The sequence below is a fragment of the Erpetoichthys calabaricus genome, chromosome 10 (genome assembly GCF_900747795.2).
Source record: "Erpetoichthys calabaricus chromosome 10, fErpCal1.3, whole genome shotgun sequence".
Taxonomy (NCBI): Eukaryota; Metazoa; Chordata; class Cladistia; order Polypteriformes; family Polypteridae; genus Erpetoichthys; species Erpetoichthys calabaricus.
In genome coordinates, this window is record NC_041403.2 from 75093259 (window position 1) to 75114469 (window position 21211).

Genomic DNA, 21211 nt, shown 5'->3' on the forward strand with positions numbered 1-21211 from the left:
AAGAAACTTGACAAATGACAGGCTCGTTTGTTTAGCTAATATAATAGCTAAGCTGTCCCAATGTCTCATCCAGAAACTTCTTAATAGTTGTCAGGGTGTCTGCTTCAGCTACATGGCTTGGCAGTTTGTTCCAGATTCCCACAACCTTTTTTGTAAAAAAGTGCTTTCTGGCTTCAGTCATAAACGCCATCTCCTTTAATTTAATTGACCATAGTCAAGGCTATCTGTGTTGGGAACATATTAAGCCTTGCCTGCAACATCAGCTCAAAGAGAAGGTAAAATAATTTATATTTTAAAACCAAAGCTGTACTGCATGCATCTGTAAAGTAAACAGGGCAATATTTGCTGGAAACTCTTGAAAATGTTTATACTGTATATTCATTGTGCGTTTCTCCACTTGTCTCTCTCTTTTCAATCTTTGAAGAGACAATGTAGTCTGGAATAAGACATGTCACTACAAGATGTACAAGAGCCAACCGTGGAATCTGTTGATGTTCAAACAAATTCTGGTAATAAGATTTCGTTCCATTTAGCAGAACTTTCTCTTCAAGAAGCTGATCAGAAACTGCAACAGGTATGTCACAAAGGTGGGATGAAAGGATGAGGGTGGTGATTCAGTCAAGCTTGATGCAACTCTTTAAAACTTGCCTTAAGTGTGGAGTTGCACTGGACAATAAAAAAGTAAACAGTCAGTAGCCTAATTTTTGTGCACTGGACGTGAATGAACAGGGCACAGTTACCATTGGAGTTCACACCCTTAGATGAAAGAAATGCCATAAAACAACTTGACCACTGGGGTTTCCACATGAGAACACTGATAACATAGTCCAACCTTGGATAAAGTCTACCTTCATTCATCTATAGGACTGTAGTACAACTTGTGGAGGAGATCCCGAGGAATATTTGTATATACAAAAAAAATCCTAATAACTTCATCTTATGTTTATGCTTTCACAGGAGGTAATTCCACACTGCACCTCAGTTCTTCACCACATTTATATAATAAATAGAAGGGAAGATGATGGACAAGACAAAAATGCCTACACGCTGACTTCACCCTTGAGCAACAGAGACCAAATTCCTGCATATTCCAGCCTTCAGATGTCGCACTGCTGCAGTCCTTGGTAAAGATTTCATAAGTAACCTGAAACAGATGTGCCCCTTCAAACACACAGGTTTGTGGTTAAAATATTAAGCAGTGTTAAAACTGTACTGGCAGATTTGTATTTGTGATTCATTTCATCTAACATACCATCTTCCTTAATTGTTATATTACATGCATTGCCATTTTTGTCTGCAGGTACCCATGAAGGGTTTCATTCTTCATTACTGAAATATACCATGTTAGGTTAAATGGGCTTTTTTCTTTACATAACAACTGCTTTTATTTACAGGTAAGCCCTGTCACAATATTGTCTCCCTTAAACACACAAAAACCTGTCAATTTTTTTTTTGGCAGGAATAAAGATTGTGGGACCACTTGGAAGAATTGTACCTGAAGAGGCATTAGTCCATATACCTCTTCAGAACACCTTTCACATACCCTTCCCCATCCATTATAGCCAAACATACCTCCAGTACCTGTACCTCCAAAAGATTCGGGAATAGCACAGCATGTGCCATGTTTCAAAAGACTGTGTGTGTTTATATATAATTTCCAGCTATCTGTATTATACCAAATAATGTACACAGTTCTGACCTAGCATATTTAGGAATTTGCACAAACAACTGGGTAATGAAAAAATGGATCGTAGAATGCAATAAATAAAACGACATATTTTGAAAAATATTCTGTGCCCATTTTACATAAAGAATGAGAAGTTAAAAAAAAAAATCGTTGTTGCTGCTTTATAACATGACACATTGTAGCAACTTCCTCTTGGCTAGACTGAATCGTTGTTTATCTTCCAAGTATCACTCCACCGCCACTCAATATGCCACTAAATGGCAGTGGCTATAAATGATGAACACAGCTGGCATTGTCAAATAAAAATACGGAGGTCCTGTCCGAAAACACTCCTCTGCCTCTTATAGGAGAAATTCAGGAATCCATTACAGTTCCTCACTTTTTTTTTGTTTGTTTTTTTTACCGGCTTCATCTATATGCTGCACTGACAACAAGCTAGACTGTAAGGCTTGGCAGTGATTTGACTAGGGTTTCCTGACAATGCAATTTTATTAATTAACTTTAATGCTTTTATAAAGAGCCTCAAGGCTGAACTATAGCTGCCATATATGTACTATCCTGGCAGGGGTATCCACATTTTATTATCTTTCAAGACAGATATACTATTACCAAACTGTAACTAAATGGATAATAAAAAATATTTACAATATGACATTGTGAACACAGTCAAGCCCTAATCCAAATGTATTTAACTCTAAATATGATGTTTATGAATTATGTGAATTTTTTCAAAACCAGTGATTAGTACTTAGACCAGCACACCTGCCAATGCTCTTCCAAATCTTTGACCTGTTGTCGCATTTCCTTCACACCCATTACTGCTTCTGCCTCTCGTAGTTTCACTCCTATTAACTCATCCTGCAACCTGGCAATGTTATTTTCATCAGGCAAGGAACTGTTCCTCTGTTTTAAGAAAATGCAAAACAAAGTCAATGGGTAGCTTAAAAAAATAGTTTAAAAAATATACCATAGATGCAGACAAATATAATGAGGAGATATATAATATTTTAATGCTCTAGGGTAACAACCTTTTCCATCTCTAGAATCTTGTCTTGCATATCCTTGAGAGCACAACGAGATTCAGCTTCACTTAGTCGCGCCTGAACCAATTCCTTTTCCAGCTGCAGTACAAAGTCTTCTGAATATCGGGGGTTACACTGGTGCTAACAAAAAAAAAAAAAAAGAACATTTTGTAAAATAAAATGATTAATAGACTAGAGGAGAAAAAAAATTACCTCCTTTAGCTGTTTTGTAATACAAAAGTACTTGTTAAAAATATGGAACCGTTTTTAATATCTAATATAAAATATTATACAAACATCTGTATTGCAACCATGATCTTCTATTTGTACAGAGTTCACCAAAAAAAACTTTCACAGCACTGCTTAAACAAAATGATTTATGCAAAAATAAATAAATAATATATTATTGTTTTTATGAAAACACATTGACATAAAAAAGAACATCAGACCCTTAAACAGGTTCCTTCGTCGCTGGCTATATGTGTTTCAAGTCTAAAACTGCAAATTGTTATTCTTCAAAGAAATTTAATGTATAGAGAGGAGTTTAGAGTAATCAATTTCCCGTACATTAGCAAAGAAAATGTAAAATGAGTTGGCAGTTCTGATATTCATACTACCACCAAATTATACAGTCATTTATGCACTTTATGTTAATACACAACATTCCCAAAAGCTCTAATTTAGATCACATTCTGTACAAAGTAGTTTTGCATAAAATCTTGTATATATGTTTGCTGATTCACAAAAATGATCTCAAACAAAAAATAAGTGGGTTGAGATTCAAATTAGATAGAAAAGTGCAAGCCAAAAGCATACTACTAAAGTAAGCAAGCAAACACCATTTCACACTGGATTATGAGAATGTATCAGTTTCAACAATAAAGGAATAAGCTACTGTACAGCACAGACTTTTCTCACTTGGAATATAGACAGTAGTTTAGTTAACTTAATGTCTAAAAATATTTGTGGAATAAAAGCATCCGAATTTTCCTTGCTAAATAAGTTTGTTCTTACAAGTCTTTGATGAGACTAGAAATAGTCTTGTCCTCCTACATTTTATGCTCTAAAAGTTTCCACCCTAATTCTAAAGACATGTTTTTAATTTTTTTATCTTTATGCACTGTGTTAGATTTAAAATGAATACAGAGGGGACTGCTCTGACTGCAAAATCATAACATACCGAACAAAAACATACTTATTTAAAATTCGTTGCTTCACTTATTTAGATACCCATAAACCATTAAGATGTTCAGCTCAGTGTCAGTCTTGCATGTACACTAAATGCGGAGGAGGTTCAGGCCATGCTTATAGCCATAAAGCTGAACTTCAATGCAGGTACTGCATTATGATACTCAACTTTTGAAATGTCTATAAATGTATCTTGCTTGTTTTATAAACTGATACTGTCTATTTGGATCTCTTTTTAACTGTTGATAACATTCATGTTTACATATTAATTAAAACTTGATCTTCCAGTCCAAATATATGTTAAACATAAAACATCTGTATTCAGGCCTGAATGTTCACTAGCAAAATTAACTTGTATTACCAGTGGTGTTCTTGGTGACTGTGGTCCTAATTCTCTTCAGATCATTAACAAGCTCCTCCCGTGTAGTTTTGGGCTGATTCCTTAACTTTCTCATGATCAAATTCACCCCATGAGGCAAGAACTTGCATGGAACTCCAGAAGGAGGGCGATTGATGGTCATTTTATATTTCTTCCATTTCCAAATAATCACACCAACAGTTGTCACCCTCTTACCAAGCTTCTTGCTGATGGTCTTGTAGCCCATTCCAGCCTTGTGCAGGTCTACAATCTTGTCCCTGGCGTCCTTTGACAGCTCTCTGGTCTTGCCCATGGTGGTGGAGAGGTTGGAATGGAAGAAATTGATTCCATGGACAGGTGTGCTTTATACACATAATGAGTTGAGATCAGGAGTATCTGTAATTGATTGATGGATTGTAATCGGTGTACCACATGGGCACACAGCCAATCTGTGGGAGCCAGAATTCTGGTTGGGTTGAAGGGGATCAAATATTCATTTCTCTCAATTACATGCAAATCAATTTATAACTTATGTAATGTGTTTTTTCTGGATTTTTGATTGATATTCCGTCTCTCTCCATTAAAATGAAATGACCATAAAAATTAGAGACTGTTCATTTCTTTCTAAGTTGGTTAACTTACAAATTCAGCATGAGATCAAATACTTATTTCCCCCACAGTACTTATTTGGCTGACACCTTTATCTAAGGTGACTTATAACATTTAAAATACAACTGGTTACATTTCTTTTGGTTTTCTAAGAGGAGCACATTCAGGTTAAGTGATTTCCCCATGGTCACACAGTGTCAGTAGCAGGATTTGAACCCACAACCTCAGGGTTTGAAGTTTAAAAGTCTTAACCACTACACCACACTGCCTGCAACATTCAGGCAATGCAGTGTCCATCTTAAAGTAAACTTTTAAGTAAATCTGATTTAGGTACAATCCATTACACATAAAACACTAGATTTCAGATTGTTCCTAGATAATACAGTAGCCAGAATCTTAACTAGAAAAAGAAAATTTGAGCACATCAATAGTTTGAGTGTCACTGCACTGGTTACCTGTGTCGTTCAGAACTGATTTTAAAACACTACTACTAGTGGTTTATAAAGCCTTAAATAATCTCGCTCTGTCCAATATTTAGAATTCCTGTCCCCCTACACTCCAAGTCGTAACCTTAGATCTTCAAATGGAGGTGGCAAGCTTAAAAGAAGTGGTGAGGTGGCCTTTCACTGTTAACACTTAAAATCTGGAATACTTTACTTATAGAAATTCGTCAGGATAATACTGTAAAACACTTTTTAAAAAAAACACCAAAAACTCATTATTTTCTTTTGGCTTTTTTGTAGATACTTTTCAGTTATATAATTAAAAGACTAAATGAGCACAGAATTATCATATTCTTTAGAGATCTGCTATTTGTACTAATTCCCACTATTCTCTGCTGTTTCTTTCTGTGGTGGTGATCTGCGCCGCCGCCACCACCTAATCGAGGCACCATGCAGCCCCCCTTAGATGTTGGAATGAAGGTGGAGAGACCAACTTCATCAAATCTTATCAAGTGATACATGAAAACTAAGAGGTTTGATTTAGGAACTTTTACGTTAGGTAGAATGCAAAGTGGGGGGTGGGTGGACCTTCTGGTGTTGGAACCCCTGTGGATTTTTTTTTCTTTTTCTCCAGCCTAACTGGAGCTTTTTTCTTTGTTTTTGCTGTCCTCCCAGGCATGTGACCTTACTTTGTTTTAATATTTATTCTTTAATATGTACTGCCTTAAGTTTTTCTCTTCTTGTAACTTTCTTTTGTCATCTTGTACAGCACTTTGAGCTACATTGTTGTATGAAAATGTGCTATATAAATAAATGTTGATGATGCTGTATGTACAACTAATTAATGAAGCGTATAAACTTTAAACACAAGGAAAATGTTTTTGAAATAAATAATTTATTAAAAGAAAACTTGTTAAAATATTTCTTAGCAGAAACACATACTATGTTTCATCCACATTTTCCACAATAAAAACTGATCAAGACACAAGTATGTTTTGCTACCATTAGTTATTGCCATCTCTGCCAAACACCAGTGGAGTACTCTTGAGAGAGAGAGAGAGACTGTGAAGACTGCTTGTGTAGGAAAAGGGTTGTATTTGGGGGTGATGGGGTGATCTGGGATTTGGTGGAAGTGGTGAGAAAAAGAGAGACCACATACCTTTTGAGAGGATCTCTTTCTCAAATATCTATCAACCTTGGCATGTGGTCCCTGATCAGTCATTGTCCTGGCATGCAAAAGCTCAAAGAGGTGGTGCGCGATAGACAGCTATTACCTCAAAGCCCATGTGAGTACTGGCACAGGAAGTGTACACGAAAATAATGTAAGAGGTCAGGTTGGACAGAAAGAAGGGGAGACTTGTGGCAAGAAAACTGTGAGGCAGAACAGTGGAACTAAAAGTGCAACTGAGCATGGAGACCCGGGTTCAGCTGTTGTGTAACCAACATTTCTTTTAAAGCACATGCTTTTTTTTTTTTTTTTTTGGTGTTCCCTAAGATCAACCTGGCAGCTGCTTGTGTCCTTGGCAGGCTGAGAACCACTGCTCTAGGCAATAACTATGTTGATATAGTCTAAATTATGCAACAATTGAAGAATTTTATAAGTTATGGTTATTTAAAAACTATGCAAGGCCATTTAGACAAGCTTTAAAAATCATATTTTTTTTTTTTTTTTTTTATAAAAAGGTCAAACTTGCCAGTACTGCCAGGGCCTACATTTTGAAAACCTCTATTCTAAACAACTAAGAAAGCATGAACCCTTTCTTATATCGTGGGAAATGTGCATACAAATCAGAGTATTCATTCAGTCAGCAGGAAACCTTCTGATAAATATAGCAGAGAAGAGATCTGTCTGGAGCTTGACAACTGAAACTAATTAATCAAGGAAAGTACACTCCTTCCGAGAGAGTTAGCCCAGTCGTCCTTTAACTAGATCATTCAATATTAGTTTTAAATATCCAGTTGCTAATCAGATCAGACAAAATCATTTAAGCTATTTTCATACTGATACATCAGAAGAGCTGAAATGGAAAGCAGAAAGAATATGTCTTTGCAAAGCAGGTCAAACTGTTAGGAAAACAGCCGACACTGCTATTTTACAACTGCAGGCACTGGAGTCTGATTCATAGAGTAACTACTTTATTTTTATCACTTGCAAGTTCTGAGCGAGCAGTCCGACTGTCTGGGCTTGCGAGTGTCCTGGATAAAAACCAAGAGCCAGACATTTAATGACCTCTTGGGCACAGCCATCAACAGTGTGTCTGTCTGCAGAAAGAGTGTTGACCTTGTCAAGAGGTTTACTTAACATTAATGTCTCTGGTGACTCTTCCTATGAGGATGAAGGTCAAAGTCTTTAGAGTCCTCGTGCTTCCTGTCTTGCTATATGGATGCTATCCAGTAACTTGAGACAAAGACTGAACTCCTTCGGTACTTTCTCTTTGGAGAATACTTGGGTACCGCTATTTTGACTGTGTCAAATGAGCATTTGCTCATGGAGTCCCGAGTGAGGCACATTACCTGCATTGTAAGGGAGCGTCAGTTATGGCACATTGGCCATCTGGCATGATTCCCTGAGGGTGATCCAGCTCACAGGATCCTCAGTGTTGAGGAGCCAAGCAGCTGGACAAGGCCAAGAGGACACCCACGTAACATCTGGCTGCAGCAGATATATGGTCGTTTCCGGATCGGTGGGACTGGACCGCGTGTCTGCCGGGGGGTTGCCAATCAGGATCCCCGGCTGTTTCGTCATGTAGTGGGTGTGGTAGCACGCTGTACCAGTGCATGCTCCCCAACCAGACCTTTGTAAATGTGAAAAGTCAGAAATTAGAAAGTTTTGTTTCTTGAAGACAAAATATGCATATTATAGTTACTAGTAAGAATAATAAATTATCATATTAACTCATATATCCATTATACTTAAATATTAGATAAGCAAAACAAAATGGTAGACATAAGCTAATATTATAAATATTTGATACTGATAAATAACAATCCCTTTTATTAGCCACTCTGCAACATCTCCAGTATATGTACTATACTTACTCATAGGGTCTTGCTTCTCAATGTTTGACCATGTGAACTTTCATGAAAACAATACGCATTTAAGACAAAGAGCAGGCAGAAAAATATGAACAGTTTAATAGTCAAATAAACAGCCCATATTTCGCATCTCTCGTGACAACACTAGTGGGGCTTGAACTTCTGATTTACTAATTATTTAGGACATATTGCATTCTACTACACCTGGAAATATTTCTGAAAGAATAGAGTATGCAATCTCAAATAATTAAATAAACCAGAGCAAAAAAGTGGCTTGTTTCAGTCTATCAATATGCAGCACCAGATGAAGACAACATATACATAGGACCTGATCAGCTCAGGATAACTGCAGAACGGTCCTGCCTATTGTGAGAGACACACCATATGGTTAAGATCCTAGTCAAATGCTAGTTAAACTGAATGAGACGATTGAAGTGAGGGTTCCTCACACTCATGCAAGAAAACCAAAACCAAACCCAAACCAGGGCTCCTTATTTATCCTTATCTGAAACACACAAACCAACACATAGATATATAACATCACCGAAGCTCCAAGTGGAAGATTATAAAGCAAACACTTTCAATACAAGGTAGCTAATAATTAAGTGGGGAATGTATATAAATGGATGTGAAAGTTATGAATGTAAATATTCAGGAAGGCATGAATGATAAAAGTTAGTAATTGAAGGATGAGAGTAAATGCTTTGAGCTAAATCTAGAAAATGTTCAGAAATAAAAATGGAGAACACTACTGAGAATAAAATACTCATTTACATTTATTTATTCGGCCGACGCCTTTATTCAAAGTGACTTACAACATTTTCTTTTTCCAATTGGAGCACAGGCGGGTGAAGGGTCACACAGTGTCAGTGGCAGGTTGTGAACCCACAACCGCAGGGTTTGAAAAAAAGGTCTGCACTCCCGCGGAACGCAATGCAATTGCTTGCGATGTGGGACAGATTTTCAATATTGCAGGCTTGAGCAGGCGGGAGATAGATTCTGGGAAATTAAAATTAAATTTAGAACAGAAGGTACATTCATTATATATATCATATCATCATATATATGTCTCGTGCACAGCCTTCTCAAGATTGCAGAACCTGGATACAGCCTTCCATCCACAGCAGCGGAAAAAGCATTAAAAGAGGAGAGTACAATACTGCAGAACTCTGACATTTGGCAGTCATTTTCAATTGTTATAGACTGGTGATGGCAAACAAGTGCCACTTGCTTGCTGTGATAAATGTGCTAACATACAGTGGACACAAGTCAGGCACCATAGGTTTTAAGTGCCATGCATATTTAGTAGCAAAGGGTCAAACTAAACTTTCTTGCCAAACTTAAAAAAGTAAAAATTAACTCTAAAAATGAAGCAAAGTATAAATATGCAGATTTTGTTTGCAAAGATATTGGGCTTTACAACAGAGCTATATTCATCTTGAGCAGTACCTTGATATGGCAGCCAAAATTGGAAAGTCTTAAGTTTAAAGAGAGTCTGCCCCATCCAATAACTATAGCACGTGGTAGAAATAGCCAAACACCAAGAAAGGATATTGTATATGACAGGGTAGAGACCACCAACACACAACTAATATTTGGAATGAAAACTTCAAGAAAACCTCTTTTATATCTGCTACCATCCATTATATTAAATGACAGCTACAATCTTGTGTCAAGGGTGCCTTTTGTGACTTCGTTTGAGACAAGCACGATTAAAAGGGGTGAAAATAGTCACGCTTTACTGTTTGAAAAACTAAGAATTTTCATAATTGACTGTTACTGACCAAGGAACAAACATGATTGCTACTTTGCGTGGCTGCACCAGATTAAACTATAGTGGCCACATTCTCAACATGATTGTCTCAGTATTTTAAACATACTGGACAACAAGGCAAGGTAACAATGTCACCAAAACAGTATGTGGAGACAAGATATAGTGCTGAATTCAGTGCTGCAGCAATCTGATGATTGACTGCATCAACAAAAAGATAAAACTGTGGTCTCTTTTCTGTGATGTGACAACTGATTTAAAATCACATATTACAACATTGAAAAAACGTGTCAATAAACTGTTCAGCACCAACTCTTATCCATATACTCTACACTGGAATATTTCTCAGCTCAAAGCTTCTGTTTCTGTCTTTTATTTAAGAGGATCACAAAGGTTCAGGAACAAGAAGAGATTTTTTTAATAATTTGTAATAATGCCAATTTAATTCAACTGCACTAAATCAAAGAGTGCAGTGAAGTTCACTGGACAGCTGTTGGAAACACCCTCTTTCCTCACAGAGCTTGCAAGCAGTGGAGGAGAAGATGCCAGTACATTCACAGTGCTTTGCTTGGTTAAAAAGTGTACTTGTATTGATAAGTAATAAGTACTGTAAGAAAGTGGGGAGTGTTTGTTAAGCTCCTAGAAATACAGCAACTAGAAAAGCATATGTTTTAAGCAAAACATATTTTACGACTTGTATGTAGGTAGCACCTACCTTCAGTGTGTGTTCCAAATGTTTGTGAAATGAATAGCAATTATTAACATAGATGATACTTTATTTCAATATAGAACAGTAAGCGGATGCCTACTTATGAAGCTTTATCAACATGTTTCTCATATACTGCTCATTTTTGTTCCTTTCTGTGAAAAAGATGACATTGTACTCAGAATTTTTTTATTTAAGTCAGAAGATCTGTATTAAATACTGGATTATGTTTAAACAGGCTTATCGACGATACATGACTGTTTTCTTTAATGGATGCACTGTGTTTCTGCAGGTGGGAGCGGGGAAAAAACTGTTAGGGTGCAGGCAGGAGTGGAACAAATGAAGCCAAATGACTGCGGGAGCGGGTGGGGGCGGGATGAAGTATTGTGGGAGCAGGCGAGTGTGGGTTTTTAAAAAATCAGTACTGCACAGACCTCTAGTTTGAAGTACGAAGACTTAACCATTCCGCAAACATTGTCTATAAGTGACTGGTGCCAAGTCAAAAACATAAAACACATGCTGACAATCTGCACTGAATATATGGAATGAATGATATCCACAGCAGATGACATAATGACTGCCTTAGCTAGAGAATTAAAACTTTTTTGTAATCAGTTAGTGCCAGAAGTTTGGAAATTTCATAAAGACTAAAATCTGGAAAAACTTTAAAATCATGTCTGAATTCTATTCTGTGCTTAAACCCCAAGTACATTCATTAGCTTTTACTCCCGAAAAAAGAAAATGTGTTATTCCACAACTGATAGTAGAAATTATATTTGAAAAATAATCTGATCTACATCTCAAAGTAATTGATTAAGTTTACTAGGATTCTGTCAGGACTGTTTTAAAATAATTATCAATATGGCAGAAAACTCGGTATACTGTTGTCTGGGCATATTCAAAAGGATAATGATGTGATTCTTCTGTTTCTTTTGCAGTCAATTGTATAGTCAACTGATGTAAAATGCATGAAACAATTTAATCTCTTAAAATTACCTTCAATTTTTCCCCAAAGTGTTACCACATACATTTCTATGGACACATTAGCCTGTAAAAAATACCCATTTGTGTGAAAATTAACAAGTGCTAACCAGCTAAAATAAATGGGTAAAATTGCCACTTTTATGTTGGGTTTATGGAGCATAATGATTTCAGCTCCAAAAAAGTTGTTTTGACTAGAGCAGTGTTTCTCAACCTCGGTCCTGGGTACCCCCTGTGACTGCAGGTTTTTGTTCCAACCAGATTCGTAATCAGTGACAACACCTGATAGCACTCATCTCTTTTAATTAGCTGGTATTATTTTTCTTTACCCTAAATTCAGAAAAGCACAGCAGCATGATTTTTACATTTATAAGACATTTAGAAATATTTCTGCTTTTGCTATAGATTTAAATGCTTAACTCTCTTTTGTTGATTTCATCATATTTTGCTCTCTCTCTGTGCAGTTTTTCCCCTTTGTTGTACCTTATTAATGAGAACTAAACATGAGCAGAGCAGACATGCTAGCAAACACTGAATAAGCAAAGGCTGCAACTACTTTAGCATCAGATCCACTAATTAGTAAGTATTGGATTAATTTAACAATTAGAACACCTAGAAAAGTAGAATGAAAATCAAGATGAAAATATTGTTAAAAAGAAGAAAATACATTATTCCCATATAACTTCTTGGTACATTGTAATATTATATTTATATATACACACACACACACAGTGCATCCGGAAAGTATTCACAGCGCATCACTTTTTCCACATTTTGTTATGTTACAGCCTTATTCCAAAATGGATTAAATTCATTTTTTTCCTCAGAATTCTACACACAACACCCCATAATGACAACGTGAAAAAAGTTTACTTGAGGTTTTTGTAGTACAAGGGTATTGTACCGTGTTGGCCATTATGAATGTGGAGAAAAGCCAAGCAAAATGACACCTTTTATTTGCTAACTAAAGATTACAATATGCATGCTTTCGAGGCAACTCAGGCCCCTTCTTCAGGCAAGATGTAATACAGAAACTGGAGTTCCCTATGTTTATATAGGTTTATATAGGTTTTTGGAAATTTATTAAAAATAAAAAAACTGAGAAATTTTGGAATAAGGCTAACATAACAAAATGTGGAAAAAGTGATGCACTGTGAATACTTTCCAGATTCACTTAATTAGCACAGGAGTCCAATTAAAAACTGAAGTTGGTTGGAACAAAAACCTGCAGCCACAGTGGGTCCCCAGGACCGAAGTTGAAAAACACTGGACTAGAGTTTTATATTTACATTTAACAGTGTGTAGTACAAAAGGAGAAAAAGAGGGGGAAGGCATGTCCAGAGGTAGATTGAGAAGAGGAAGGTAAAGAGAGTGGAAGTGAGGGTAGGAACTTTGAATGTTAGTAGTATGACTGATACGGGGAGAGAGTTACTGATATAATGGAAAGAAGGAAGGTTCATATATTGTGTGCGCAAGAGACTAGATAGAAGTCGAGTGGGAGTAAGGCCAGGTGTATCGGAGATGGGTTCTAATTCTTTTACCATGTTGTGGATGGGAGGAGAAATGGGGTAGGGGTTATCCTGAAGTAACAGTATGTCAAAAGTGTTTTGGAGGTGAGAGGAGTGTCGGACAGAGTGATGATTATGAAGCTGGAAATTGAAGGTGTGATGATAAATGTTGTTAGTGCATATGCCCCGCTAGTTGGGTGAGCAATGGATGAGAAAGAAGATTTTTGGAGTGAGTTTAATGAAGTGGAAAATGTACCCAAGGGAGAGAGAGTGGTGATTGGAGCAGATTTCAATGGACATATTGGTGAAGGGAACAGAGGAAATGAGGAGGTGATGTGTAGGCATGGTTTCAAGAAGAGAAATGAAGAAGGTCTGATGGTAGTAGATTTTGCGAAAAGGATAGACCTGGCTGTGGTGAATACATATTTTAAGAAGAGGGAGGAAGATGCGCACAGGTAGATTATATCTTATACAGGAGGGTCATTCTGAAGGAAACTGGAGTCTTCAAAGTGGTGGCAGGGAAAAATAGTAGTTAAGCAGCATGGGATGGTGGGCTGTAGGATGACATTGGATATCATGAAGAGGAGGAGAGTGAGGTCAGAGCCAAGGATCAAATTGTGGAAGTTGAAAAAAAAAAGACTAAGGTTGAGTTTAGGAAGGAGGCAAGACAGGCACTGGTGGGCAGTGAAGAGATACCAAATAGCTGAGCAAATACAGCAGAAGTAGTAAGGGTGACATCTATAATCTATCTATCTATCTATCTATCTATCTAATGGTGCTTGGTGTGACATCTGGACAGCAGAAGGAGGATAATGAAACCTGGTGGTGGAATGGGGAAGTACAGGAGAGTATACAGGGGAAGACATTGTCAAAGAAGAAGTGGGATAGTCACAGAGATGCAGAAATTAGACGGAAGTATAAGGAGATAAGGAGTAATGTGAAGAGAGAAGTGGCAAAGGCTAAAGAAAAGCCATATGATGAGTTGTATGCGAGGCTGAACACTAATGGAGGGACAAAAGAACCTGTACCAATAGGCTAGACAGAGGGACTAAGCTTGGAAAGATGTGCAGCAGGTTGGGGGATAAAGGATAAAGATGGAAACATACTCACAAGCGAGGAGAGTGTGTTGACCAGATGGAAAGAATACTTCGACAGGCTGATGAACAAAGAAAATCAAAGACAAAGATGGTTGGATGATGTGGAGATAGTGAATCAGGAAGTACAACGGATTAGCAAGGAGGAAGTCACGACAGCTATTAAGAGGATGAAGAATGGAAAGGCTGATGGTCCAGATGACACCTGTGGAAGCATGTAGGTGTTTAGGATAGATGGCAATGACATTTTTAACCAGATTGTTTAATGCAATCTTGGAAAGTGAGATGATGCCTGAGGAGTGGAGAAGTAGTGTACTGATAACAATTTCTAAGGATAAGGGACATGTGCAGAACTATAGTAACTACAAAGGGATAAAAGTGATGAGCCACAGCATGAAGTATGGGAAAGAGGAGGGATGCTAGGTTAAGAAAGGAGGTGATGATTAGTGAGCAGCAGGTTTTCATGCAGGGAAATAGCACTATAGGTGTGATGTTTGCTCTGAGGGTTTTGATGAAGCAGTATAGTGATGGCCAGAAGGATTTGCATTATGTCTTTGAGGACCTACAGAAAGCATAAGTCAGGATGCATAGAGAGGAGTTGTGGTACTAAATGAGGAAGTCAGGGGAGGCAGAGAAGTATGTAAGAGAAGTACAGGATATGTACGAGAGAAGTGTGATAGTGGTGAGGTCTGCAGTAGGAGTGATGGAGGTAGGATTACATCAGCGATCAGCTCTGAGTCCTATCTTATTTGCAATGGTGATGTACAGGTTGACAGATGAGATTGGACAGAAGTCCCCATGGACTATGAGGTTTGCAGATGACATTGTGATCTATAGCAAGAGTAGTGAACAGGTCAATGAGACCCTGGAGAGGTGGAGATACAGCATGCTCTAGAAAGGGGAGGAATGAAGGTCAGTAGGAACAAGACAGAATACACAGGTGTGAATGAGAGGGAGGTCAGAGAAATGGCAAGGATGCAGGGAGTAGAGCTAGAAAAGGTGGATGAGCTTAAATACTTGGGATCAACAGTACACAGTAATAGGGAGTGTGGAAGAGAAGTGAAGAAGGGAGCACAGGCAGAATGGAGTGGTTGGAGATGAGTGTCGGGAGTGATTTATGACAAATACAAGAAAGAGTGAAAGGGAAGGTATATACTGTAGCATGGTAGTGAGACCAGCTATGTTATATGAGCAGGAGATAGTGGAACTGACTAAAAAACAGGAGACAGAGCTGGAGGTGGCAGAGTTAAAGATGTTAAGATTTGCATTGGGTGTGACAAGGATGGGCAGGGGTCAGCTCAGGTTGGACAGTTGGGTGAAATTGCATTGGTTTGGACATGAGCAGAGGAAAGATTCTGGGTATATTGGGAGAAGGATGTTAAGGATGTAGCTGCCAAGTAAGAGGAAAACCAACACCACACACGTGCACACAAAATCACTGCTGCCACTTTCATTCCATAATGGAATTAGTTCAAAAAAATTTGTGCATGCTTTAAGAGCAAAATAACATTACTGATCAGTTAAGGTGTAATTGTTTAACTTGTATTGACACATATTTCTAAGAGGAGATGAAAAGATAATGAGGTTAATCACTTTTTAATACAGAGTCCTACATTGTCCTGATAAATGACTAGAGGCTTCTTTTTCATTCTTAGAATTAAATGAGAGCATTTATACAGATCAGCGTATTATTTCATGGTTACGGTGATGAACCTCACAATTACACATATAGGAGTATAGAATGGAAGGAAGTGATATTTGCTAATAACAATTGCAGCAAGCAAACATCAAGGCAAAACTGAAAACTAAGTGGCTACTTGACATATCTACAAAAGCAATGACAAGAGCTGCTCCATTTGTTGATACCAAAATAAAATTCACTGAGTGTTTCAATGCTAATGCTGATAAATGCTCACTCAGTACTGTGGACGTGCTGAAAAAAAGAGAAAGCAGCTTGAAAAATAAGCTGGCTACTCCAGTGTGCAGGCTCCCTGAAGTTCCAACTTGTCAGTTCAGCCTGCCATAAACCTCAAGAAAGAACAAAGTTGTCTTCTTTAACTGTTAAACTAAAAACTACAACCAGAAAATAATTTTGAATGGAAGTCTTTACTTTATACACATTCTGTAAAGTCTGTGGGTAAAACCAGTTTTATCGTGCATTTAATCTAGGAGTACTTCTACTGATTACCAACGTTGACAATTTTTGAAAGGTTGCTTCCAAATAGACCCAGACAATTCTTTAGTCTGTTTCATTTGATTATTAACAGTTTTATTATTCAGAAAAATAAATAATAAACTAAGTAGTTACATAGTATTGTGCTGTGACAACAAACAAATTTATAACTGAGAAAACAATGGATAATTTACCTGTATTAGGTAGTCTAATTAAGGCATATTTTTGAGCTGTTACAAGATGACACACAATCTTAGTTGTTAGACTAATGTTTGGGAAACCAACCATTTTTAGAGCTCTAAGCTGCATAAACATTTGCAGAGGACAGTAGGCTTAAAATAAGTTAATGGACAAGACAATTTTATTGAAACAACTTGCTCAAATAGAAGCTAACATTTGCTGTTAATGAAAAGACTCCTTGAATGAACTGGCTTGTTTCAGCTCTCATTTCACCAAATTAAATTTCTTGTTGATGTTCTCAGAAAGTAATATAAAACAAAATATTTTATAAAATGCAATATTAAAAAGATGCTAGTTGATTAACATGAGCTGGTACAAACTGAAACAAGACAGCATCCTCCATATTTAGGTATCTTGTTATACATGGCGTTTTTGTCAACTAAAATTTTTTGCATATTTTTAATATGAGTAAAAATAACATGAAAACAAAACAAATATACAAGACCATGCAACAGTAAATGTACTGATAATTAATGTGTTGGATAAGTGATGAAAGCAAAGGTTTTTCAACTCTAAATGATGTGCATTTTGTAGATGTGAAGGCCATTACTGGGCACCTGGATTCTACTGCATTCTCAAAAACTAGCAGAACTGCAATCCATTAGATTGTATGGAACCTAAATAATAAAACTCAGGAAATAAATATTCTTTAAATTATGAATATAGCAACATGCACGTATTACTTCCCGGACTATTAAAAGTGTAAGATTACAGGAATTATAATAAATAAAAAGAACAATCACCAGTTTATATTATCTGACATAGAACATCAAAATAAAAAAATTAACATTAACCACAAAGAACAAAGTTTTTATTTATTCCGAGGCTTTAAGAATGCATAATATTTCAGTAATCACAAAGGAAAAATTCATTAGATGGACAAGATGCACTGAAAATGTTTAGTCAACCATCAGAATCTTTTCTCAACTCAAACTATACACTGTTTATACTTCGTTTCTAGCATTCACAACTTTTTCAATATTATAGTTCAGAACATGGGTTGCTTAAAGGCAATTAAATTATAAATTACAAAAAGCAGTAGTCCTGGGTAGTGCACCAATGTGCATGTAGAATCAAAGTCTCCTTACCCCTTCCTGTTGCTGAAGTTGCCTGATGATACTCTGAGCTTGTTCCAGCTTAGTGCTGGCCTCATCATTCTGTTGTTTGATGGTAGCCAGCTCCCGTTTTATGAGGTAGTTTTCCTCAGCTTCTTGTGCCCTTGTGACTTGTCCCTTGGGACATAATTTTTACATAAAGATAGAGAGATGGAGGCAAGGCTAAGTAGAACTTACTACATGAAGCATGCCAAATTAGGAACAGGGATTGATGACCATTGCAAATTATTATAATTATTTTGCCATTAAATTAACTCTGTTAGGCCTAAAGCGGTCTATTTTAATTGTATATTTGTGCAGGTACAGTACATTGTATTCACTTCTCTCTCAAACAATACACATGAATACAAAAAATGTACATGTACATGCTGAAATATACAGAATGCATACAATTAGTAGTCTAAATTTTTTTTAATGTGTTAGCCCTACACAGCTTCATCATCAATTTAGACTACTGTGCAGAAATTTATTTATACCTAGATTACTTCCACAACAGCTTAAGTAATAGTTTTCACCATCATTCACATCTTACATGCTGTGAATCTTCAGACAATTGCGCCAGAGGTTAGCAGGCAATCGGTCAGTGGCAGAATATTGGGGAATCAGAGGCCTTCATTCTCTCTGTCTCTCATCCCTCATGTAGCTTTGGAGGTTTTGAAAATGCCCTTTAACAGTTAAGCAATGGCCAAGTAGAAATTACATCCAGGGTTTAAAGATTAGTATGACTTGCAATGGCTATACATTGGGTACTGACAAATATCCAAATAAACTTCACAGCTACAAATGATACTACATTACGAACCTTATGATTGAAGGGGATGCATGCAGATTTAAAAAGGATTATATGATCTTGACAGAAATGAAATGGGAGACAGTATGACTAGTTAACAAAAAGGAGAGCAAAAAGGAGAGCATAAATGAATACCTGTATCAATCTATCTGCCAAGGAAGCACTTTCCTATAAAAAGGAAAAGTTCACACAGGAGCATAAGACAGGAAAAAGGAAAAAAGAAAAAATCAATTAACAAAATAAAATTGATGATTACTGAAAGCTTTCATGGCTTGTTCAAATCCAACTCAGAAAATAAAAGAAAATTGATGTATTAACTTTTGTTCATGAGGTTAGAATTGAACAAACCCCTTTACAACCACAACATTTAAAAACTATAAAAGTAGTGGCAAAGCAAAGACTTAAAGCAAAAGCAGATTCTTAAGAAGCAAAAGCAAAGGATTGCTGAACTGAAGCAAGATTTCCTGACTGCTACTAAAATGGTATAATATTTTGCAGCATGCTACAAATGAGAAGTTAACACATCCAGGACTATCCAACCAGCACCTTAAAGCACAGCTCCTTTGACACATCACTCATTAAGTCTGTTTCACAAGGTTAACCAATGCAAACGTACTCACATGAGCAATGATCCTTTCTTCAATGTTGATCAATGATCTAACCAAAGCAAAGGATGCATTGAGGATATCATGCAATATATGTTAAAAGTCCCAGGATTTAAGGATTTAGGAGAATACAAATTCTAGATGTTCCATAAAGCAGTGCAAAAACATGCATCATATTAGTCTCTACCTGTACAGCCAACGGTACAAACAGTCTAAAGTGACTATCATCCCAGAGGAGGTTATCTGCCATAACAGTGACTTATGTTATCATGCCAATGGTGAATCAGCTAACCAAAATTACAAATTAAGGCAAACAGAAATACCACTACTTATTATTTTTTTTTAATTTAAACAATTAGTGAAATGTATGGTGTATTCTCTTCAAAATTACACATAAATTCACCCACATAATGTAAACATTAATTAAACTCATGCATGAACTAACAGCTTCAAAGAAAAAAAGATGCTTAAGTTAATTTGTCACAAACGTTTTTCCATATTCTTAAATCAAAAAGTATCCTAAGTATATTTAACGTATTATAACATAAAATTGTAATTTTTTATTTTCACTAAAGATTTGACTTTAATAAATACATTTGTTACAATAATTAGTTACAGCAATAATTTTCACTACAAATGTTCTGATGCAATTTTTTGTTTCTTTTTCTTAAAAGTTATCAACCACACACCCACACAGTACATATATAAATATAGGATACTTCCATGAAATAAGCTACACTAATAATTAGCTGAACATTCAAAAATCTACAATGAATTTTGTTTCCAACAAAAAAAAAGAAAAAAAAAAGAACATATGAAAAGTAAAAGCAAAAACAGGCTAGTAAGTTCCTATTCTCTCAAGGAGCTAATTTCATATATACTGCTGCATACTACTCTTTTCATCATATCTACAGTTCTATGCAAGACATAGATTATTAATATTAATATTTCTGAAAAAAATTACTCTTAATCAGTTTCTGTCTCATTCCTCTATTAAACAGATGCCAATAATTTTGCTTTATAAGTTCAAATACTTCCATCATGCCTCTCCTCAATCATAAATGGAGAGGGATCAAACTGCACTATTTCTCTTCTCAAACATAATACCATGAAGTCCTGGCGCAAGTCCTGAAGGTCTACTATGACCTGTAAATGTACTTATGTCAAGATGCTATCCCACTATGTATATATAATCTTATTTATTTACAATAATCTCAGTTTGCTCCGTGTTTATTCCAAAACCAATTAGGTTCATGTCCTTATTTAGTATACTGTAAAATGGTCAACCTAAGGTGTCTGATAATCATTCTCTAAGTTCATTTACTAATTTCACCTTACAGGTTTATGTACGTACATCTATACAAATGCCTCACACCACATGTGCTTGTGGGGCCACACTCTTAATATATTAGATTTCAAAATTTCTACAAATTACATCTATGTCCATTGTTTAATCCAATTCTGCATCCATCAGAAAAAAAAACATACTGTCAATGTATAGATTGAAGATTAAAGCTGATATTTTACATTCCATATTTTTTCTCTTAATTATAACTACAAACTGAATGTTGCAAATGTAAATAAGGAACATGACTTTTAAACAGTCCACCTATTAAATTTGCACAATTATTGATGATGAGTTAAAATTTGACTGAGGTCATACTTTCAATATTGAACTATGCCTAGACAGCAATAACCAGTACTTATGATTGGCACTTAGGGTAATTACTCAGTAACCATAATGCTGTTGGTTTCACATCAGAAATATATCAGTATGAGAGTGACTAATTAAAATAACAAATAAATGCAAAGATTAAGCTTGGCTCTTACAATATTTTTACCAAATTAGAGATGGATTCCTTGAAAAGAGGTAATTGGAAAAGAA

The 21211-nt window shown here is 36.3% G+C and overlaps 1 protein-coding gene across 6 annotated transcripts in view; it reads right to left on the minus strand.

Moving 5' to 3' along the window:
• The window catches only part of evi5a (ecotropic viral integration site 5a), a 251136-nt gene that overhangs the window by 77857 nt on the left and 152068 nt on the right, over positions 1-21211 (minus strand). For 4 of the 6 annotated variants that reach the window (XM_051932791.1, XM_028811443.2, XM_051932790.1 and 1 more), the window contains 4 exons: positions 18857-18889; positions 17905-18048; positions 2716-2850; positions 2450-2590 (listed from right to left, as the gene is read on the minus strand). In XM_051932791.1, the coding sequence (XP_051788751.1) occupies positions 2450-2590; positions 2716-2850; positions 17905-18048; positions 18857-18889 (453 nt within the window). The remainder of the gene's footprint in view (positions 1-2449; positions 2591-2715; positions 2851-17904; positions 18049-18856; positions 18890-21211) is intronic. The other 2 variants (XM_051932792.1, XM_051932794.1) reach the window with 2 other exon arrangements.